The sequence below is a fragment of the Labrus mixtus genome, chromosome 16 (genome assembly GCF_963584025.1).
Source record: "Labrus mixtus chromosome 16, fLabMix1.1, whole genome shotgun sequence".
NCBI lineage: Eukaryota > Metazoa > Chordata > Actinopteri > Labriformes > Labridae > Labrus > Labrus mixtus.
The window spans coordinates 485663-493162 of record NC_083627.1 but is presented as its reverse complement, the minus strand read 5'-3'; the positions used below and the strand labels follow the sequence as shown (position 1 = coordinate 493162).

Below are 7500 nucleotides of genomic sequence, written 5' to 3'. Positions count from 1 at the left end.
AGGACACGTGTGTTGCTAACGGCGAGCTGAAGGTACAGGATGCAGCGTTTAATGTTTGTGTGTCTTTTCCTTATTTTTAATATTCTAGCTCTTTTTTCTAGCTTCTTAACTTTTATTTAAATTGTACTGTGTTGACTTTTTGTTTGCAATCTTTGCTCTTTGCTGCTGTAACAATGTAAATTTCCCCATTGTGGGATAAATAAAGGATTATCTTATCTTAAAGAACAGAATGAAAAAAATTGTGATAAAATCGTGATCATGATTTTGCAAAAAAAAATCGTGGTATGATATTTTCCCCATATCGTCCACCTCTAGTCCTAATCCTCCGTCGTAGTTATCGTAAGTTAATTACCAAAAACTATTCCTGTAATTATTTATCAACGGGCTCTTCATGTCCACATTTATCAGAGCTGGTTTAAATATTTTAATTTGAAGCTGAATGGGAGGAAACACCCTTTCAAAATAAAGTTCTGAGGAACACCTCAAACGAGAGACTAAAGCGCCGTACGCTGTCGTAACACGAGCTCACCTGCGTCCACAGCTCCACCACGTCCCGCTTCACGCTCTCTCCCCCGTGTGAGTGGGCGTGCGCTCTCTCCTCTTTGAGCACCCGAACAACTTCTTCATGATGAGCGTGTCCGTGGTCATGGGCGTGTCCATGATCATGAGCGTGTCCATGATCATGGGAGTGGGCGTGTCCGTGGTCATGAGCGTGTCCGTGGTCATGGGAGTGGGCGTGTCCATGATGCTCCTCCTCCTCTGAAGGCAGGTTGGCCTCGGCGCTCCACTTGCTCGCTCCGTGGAACATCCTCACGTCTTCGTCCTCGTCGTGGGAGTGGCCATGGTGATGGTGGCCGTGTCCATGGTCGCCGTGGGAATGGCTGTGAGATTCGGTTGGCTGGGAGGCCAACAGGAGTAGTGCAGAAGTGACCACGGTCAGAAGCAGCAGACGTAAGCAGCCCATAATATCACCTGAGAGACGGAGACAAACACTGAAGCTTCAGAGTCCACCACATGGTGACCTGTGTGAGCATGGACTCTAGAGAGGAGGGGGGGGGGGGGCACCACATGGTGACCTGTGTGAGCATGGACTCTAGAGAGGAGGGGGGGGGGGGGGGGGGGGGGGGGGGCACCACATGGTGACCTGTGTGAGCATGGACTCTAGAGAGGAGGGGGGGGGGGGGGCACCACATGGTGACCTGTGTGAGCATGGACTCTAGAGAGGAGGGGGGGGGCACCACATGGTGACCTGTGTGAGCATGGACTCTAGAGAGGAGGGGGGGGGGGGCACCACATGGTGACCTGTGTGAGCATGGACTCTAGAGAGGAGGGGGGGGGGGGGGCACCACATGGTGACCTGTGTGAGCATGGACTCTAGAGAGGAGGGGGGGGGGGCACCACATGGTGACCTGTGTGAGCATGGACTCTAGAGAGGAGGGGGAGGGGGGGGGGGCACCACATGGTGACCTGTGTGAGCATGGACTCTAGAGAGGGGGGGGGGCACCACATGGTGACCTGTGTGAGCATGGACTCTAGAGGGGGGGGGGGGGCACCACATGGTGACCTGTGTGAGCATGGACTCTAGAGAGGGGGGGGGGGGGCACCACATGGTGACCTGTGTGAGCATGGACTCTAGAGAGGGGGGGGGGGGGGCACCACATGGTGACCTGTGTGAGCATGGACTCTAGAGGGGGGGGGGGGGGGGGCACCACATGGTGACCTGTGTGAGCATGGACTCTAGAGAGGGGGGGGGGGGCACCACATGGTGACCTGTGTGAGCATGGACTCTAGAGAGGAGGGGGGGGGGGCACCACATGGTGACCTGTGTGAGCATGGACTCTAGAGAGGAGGGGGGGGGGGGGGCACCACATGGTGACCTGTGTGAGCATGGACTCTAGAGAGGGGGGGGGGGGGCACCACATGGTGACCTGTGTGAGCATGGATTCTAGAGAGGGGGGGGGGGGGGGGCACCACATGGTGACCTGTGTGAGCATGGACTCTAGAGGGGGGGGGGGGGGGACAGCTCTCTATGATGTTTATAATTCAGACTGCAGTACTCATTTTAAACACTAGGGGGCAGAGTTACATATTTTGAAATCCTTTTGGATGTTTGGATCACATTATGCTAATGTGGGTTCTTTTTCTGAGCCAATCTTTCATCACTGTGGCTCAGTGGTTGAGTGGTCGATTATCTCTCATTGTGAAGGTCGGGGGTTCAATCCCCGGCTCCTGCAGCCACATGAAACAAGCTCGAGTCCTAAAACACAAATAAACTACATATTTCATGTGATGATTAACGAGGTCACGATGACTGTGGATTATAAAAACGACGGTTTAACTGAATGAAGAAGAAGATTTGAAATAGTTTCCAGGGTTAGGGTTTGCAGCTTATCCAGGACGAGTGGGAACCCTGCACTCGAGCGAGCTGAAGGTGCAGGATGCAGCGTTTAATGTTTTACCAATGAAGGTTTGAATCTGTGATTGGATTTTAAAGGTTAAAGGTCATGAATCTCACCAAGAAGGTCACAAGTTAATTACCAAAAACCATCAAAACTATTCCTGTAAATTATTTATCAACGGGCTCTTCATGTCCACATTTATCAGAGCTGGTTTAAATATTTGAATTTGAAGCTGAATGGGAGGAAACACCCTTTCAAAATAAAGTTCTGAGGAACACCTCAAACGAGAGACTAAGAGACTGATTAACTGAATGAAGAAGATTTTAAATAGTTAATAAAATAAGGAAGTGGGGGGGCATGCTAACTAACCATGCTAACTTACTTAGCTGCCTAGCTGCGACGTAACCTGTGTCAATAAGAACATGTAGTATAAATAAAACACATGATGTTTAACATGAATCAAACTTCTCTTTCAGCTGAGTTTTGTGTTTATTTTCTGACAGCTTCACACATGATCAAGCTGATGATCTCCTGCTCTTTAAAAGAGTCGACTTTAGCCTGACAGTAAACAGAGAGAGTCCAGCTGATCAAACCACAGATCAGAGGATTGTTCACTCAAGTTGTAAAGAAAGCCTGTTAGCCTGCAGCTAGCTCACATGCTAACGTGTTGCTGCAGCAGAAGCATCGCCGTTAACGGCCTCTAAAACACATAAAAACTCAAAAACGATTCTTACCGGAGAGTCTGTGATGTCTCTACCTGTCCTGTCGCTGGATAAATCCCCGCCCTGCGTGTGATTTGTTCGGTTAACCGCTAATATTTCACTGTACGCTGGTAAGACGTGGCATTTACTCAAGTAAACTCATCGAAATCTCGCGGGATCGCGTTCCACTTCGCGGATGTGTCTCCTTCAATGCTCCCTCGTCTTCTCGACTTGTATTCAAATATACATCTCCATGTGATATGAAACCACTGTAAGGGTATGTTCTGATTATTCAAATGCTGTATTAAGAGTTTCACCGAGGAATCTAATGGGTGTGTTAATTGGCGTTGATGTGAAGAGGGCATAGGAGGAATGATGAGGTTTAAATGGAAGTATCGCGAGAACAGTTAGGTACTTTTTGACTCATCACTGTGTAAACGAGCGAGAGGAGCATCCTGGAGGAGAGCAGGATGTTCCTCTATGTTGGCAAATAAAGAATGAGTAAGAAAACTTTGGGTGGTTATAACTGCGTGAACGGTACTTACAAATATATAAATATAAAGATATAAATATAAAGATATAAATTTAAACATCTTATTTTTTAAATGCAAATCCACTGTCAAAGAAGAAGCTACAATTTCTCAATAAAATTAAAGGAACACATTTTTTATGACACACTCCTAAAAGGAAAGAAAGTGTAAATGGTGTTTGTAGGTTGATTTTGAATCCTGGTTGTCTCCTTTCTTGCAACAAACAAAATTTAATTCATCTTTATAGAATAATATAGAGAGATAATAATTATTATTTTTTAGGAAGGGCAGCAAATAGAAGCTTTAGTTAAGAGTGTTGGTGACTCTGGGATATTTTATTTGAGGATGAAGCACTCAAATAATAAAACTAAAAACAAGGTAGTAAAGGTTTCCTCCTGAGCAGCTCGTTTATCTTCTCACAGCTGCTAAAAGGTAGAAACAAATCATTTAGCTAACTGTTGGTTAGCACGCCACACCACGGAGATGAAGCTAATCAATATCACCACAACATAAATGAATGAACATATCACATGGTTAAATATTATATTTATTGAGTTTTAGAGTATTTTAGCTGATTGCACATAGACTTACCTCGGGGACAGCATGGTGCAGCAACGATGCACAGGTTGCACCACTCAAGTCTGCAGGGGCCCAAGTAGTGTTGTACTGAAGTACTCGAGATCGGTCTTGGTCTCGAGACTTTTTGAAGATCTCGTCTCAGAATCAAAAGCTTTTTTACTCGGTCTTGTCTGAGTCTCAGACTGGACGGACTCTGGATTTGAAATGAAGACCGGTCTAGACCTCCACTGATCGTCTGTTTCTCCTCGTCTTCACTAAGATTAGAATGAAAACGTCTCTTTCTAAAACAACAAATAACTTCAAGTCATTTATAGTTTGATTTTTATCCTCCAGTTACGGATGCAACCTTCCCGCTGTTATGGTCTAAGTGAGGGACACGCCCCCTAAACACAAGATGAAGACGTCTCAGAGATATTTAAGGTCTTGGTCTTGGTCTCGGTCGTGGTCGTGGTCTTGGTCTTGGTCTCAACTTGGTCTTGGTCTTGGTCTTGGTCTTGACTTGGTCTTGGTCTTGGTCTTGGTCTTGGTCTTGACTTGGTCTTGATCTTGGTCTCGGTCTTGATCTTGGTCTTGACTCGGTCTGCCCCTGTCTTGGTCTTGGTTTTGGTCTTGGTCTTGATCTTGATCTTGACTTGGTCTTGGTCTTGGTCTTGACTCGGTCTGCCCCTGTCTTGGTCTTGGTTTTGGTCTTGGTCTTGATCTTGATCTTGACTTGGTCTTGGTCTTGGTCTTGACTCGGTCTGCCCCTGTCTTGGTCTTGGTCTTGGTCTTGACTTGGTGTTGGTCTTGGTCTTGACTTGGTCTTGGTGTTGGTGTTGGTGTTGGTGTTGGTGTTGGTCTTGGTCTCAACTTGGTCTTGGTCTTGGTCTTGGTCTTGACTTGGTCTTGATCTTGGTCTTGGTCTTGATCTTGGTCTTGACTTGGTTTTGATCTTGGTCTTGGTCTTGATCTTGGTCTTGACTCGGTCTGCCCCTGTCTTGGTCTTGGTTTTGGTCTTGGTCTTGATCTTGATCTTGATCTTGACTTGGTCTTGGTCTTGGTCTTGACTCAGTCTGCCCCTGTCTTGGTCTTGGTCTTGGTCTTGACTTGGTGTTGGTCTTGGTCTTGGTCTTGGTGTTGGTGTTGGTGTTGGTCTTGGTCTTGGTCTTGGTCTTGGTCTTGACTTGGTCTTGGTCTCTACTTGGTCTTGGTCTTGGTCTTGGTCTTGGTCTTGATCTTGACTTGGTCTTGGTCTTGGTCTTGGTGTTGGTCTTGGTCTTATCTTGGTCTCGGAGCACTCTGGTCTCGGTTAGTTTTGCCTTGACTACAAGTACAGGGTGTTTATAATACGTAAAGTATCAGCAGTAAAACTCATTAAAAACAAGTTTTAAAAATTATCTTAACTCAAAATATGAATAAGAAGAAAGAGTCAGAGCACGAAATCCAGAAAACAGTTCAATTTAAAAACACAAAAACGGTAAAATAAACAAGAGGGAGACCAAGCCGGACTTTAGCTAGCATTAGCTAAATGAAAACTGCTGTTATTAATCATCTTTTAAAATTGAAATACTAAACTATTCGACATTTGTAGATTAGATGAGAGCAGCAGGTTTTTAAATCCACTATTTTGAAGTGTCTTTTGCAGCGTGGATCCTCTACTCTGATCTTTACGGTAGCTGCTGACAGATTGTCGCTGCGCTTCTTCCACCGTCAGTACGGTAAGTGAACGCCGCAGTGTTTATTCCTGAGCTCTGCTGCAGCGCTGCTCCTCTCTCTGCCCGGACTCATTTCACCTGATAATCTGCTGTGTCCTTCTCTCCAGGTACGGCTCTTAGAGCTCCATCACAGCGACGTTATCTCGTTAGCAGTTTATTTTAAAGTCTTAGAATAAATCATTGAATGTGCGCGTCGCAGTGTGAGAAATTAGTGCTGCGTGAAAGTAAACTCTGTAATCTGATTTGACTGCAGAGATCAGCTGAGTGTTCAACTTTAAACCTGCGCATCTCAATATTGTTGCTGGATATTCTGCATTTTTTTGCTGCAGTTTTTCCCTTACAGAATCCTTCAGACCTCAGATCTCAGCTCCTCTGTCTAAAGGTGCTCACAGTTTGAAATCAGGAGGAGGACTTGAGGTCGGGGGGCTGCTGGGCCTGATTCCGGATCGGGGACATAATCCGGGTTTTTACAAAGAATTACGTGCAGAGTTGAACACTTAGAAGTCTGGGTTCATGCCGGATTTGGAGCACTTCAGATTTTCCTACTCGAGCATGAATCCGGTCCTGGGGGAGAGCGGGTTTTTGGCACCGCAGCAGCAGCACCAGATGACGGGCCAGACCGACTCCGCCATCCCGGAGCCGGGCTACTTCCTGGGGGACCACGGCGGGTTTGGCCCTGATGGGTGGTCCGGGCTGGACCTGGGGGCCCTGCCGCCTTCAGGCCTCGCCTATTTGCACCTGAACGCCCCCCTGCACCGCGTGCCCCCTGCAGCCACGGCGCTGCGTAACGACCTGGGATCGAACATCAGCGTCCTGAAGACCCTGAACCTCCGCTTCCGGTGCTTTTTGGCCAAAGTGCACGAGCTGGAGCGCAGGAACAAGGTGCTGGAGAAACAGCTGCAGCAGGCTGTGGAGGAGAACGGAGGGGAGGGACACAAGAAGCCGCAGACCAAAGACATGGGGGTCCAGACTGGATTTATTGGGTCTATCCCGCCCAGGCCTGGCCTCCTCCCCCTCCACAACGCCAACAACCCGGCCTACATGCCCGGGGGAATCCTCTCCCCCACCCTGAACCCCCCTCCTCTCTTTGACAACAAATACCTGAACCCCTACACAGACTCCAACTCCAACCTCACCCCCTCCGGGTTCTCCATCAGCCCGGCGCTGAGTCCCTTAGACCCCAACCCGAGCATCACCAACATCAACGAGAAGTACTCAAACACCGGGACCAACACCCCCCTTCCTCCCCCCCCACGCTTCCTCCCCGGGACCATCTGGTCCTTCAACCACACCCGCAGGTTCGGCAGCGGGAGGGAGTCGTGCGTCACGGGGCCAGGGGTCTCCTGGACTCACCCGGACGGGGTCGGGGTCCAGATCGACACCATCACACCTGAGATCAGAGCTCTGTACAACGTGCTGGCCAAAGTGAAGAGAGAGAGGGACGAGTACAAGAGAAGGTAAGAGAGCTTTACCTTTCTGCATGTAGAGCTGCTTCCATCCTCACTTTTAGACAAATCAATCACATTTATTTATAAAGTCTATCTTCTTTATTTATAAAGTTGATCTTCTTTATTTATAAAGTTGATCTTCTTTATTT

The 7500-nt window shown here is 47.8% G+C and overlaps 2 protein-coding genes across 4 annotated transcripts in view; one reads left to right on the top strand and one right to left on the bottom strand.

Moving 5' to 3' along the window:
* Nucleotides 1-3291, bottom strand: part of slc39a7 (solute carrier family 39 member 7) — a 12722-nt gene extending 9431 nt beyond the window's left edge. For 2 of the 3 annotated variants that reach the window (XM_061059521.1, XM_061059522.1), the window contains exons 1-2: nt 3134-3291; nt 530-972 (exon numbers count right to left, since the gene is read on the bottom strand). In XM_061059521.1, coding sequence (XP_060915504.1) covers nt 530-964 — 435 coding nt within the window. In that variant the 5' untranslated portion in view covers nt 965-972; nt 3134-3291. The remainder of the gene's footprint in view (nt 1-529; nt 973-3133) is intronic. The other variant, XM_061059523.1, reaches the window with a different exon arrangement.
* Nucleotides 3292-5689: 2398 nt separating this feature from the next.
* iffo1a (intermediate filament family orphan 1a) overlaps nt 5690-7500 on the top strand; it is a 21241-nt gene continuing 19430 nt past the window's right edge. Inside the window, exon 1 of the mRNA XM_061059660.1 lies at nt 5690-7360. Coding sequence (XP_060915643.1) covers nt 6417-7360 — 944 coding nt within the window. The 5' untranslated portion in view covers nt 5690-6416. The remainder of the gene's footprint in view (nt 7361-7500) is intronic.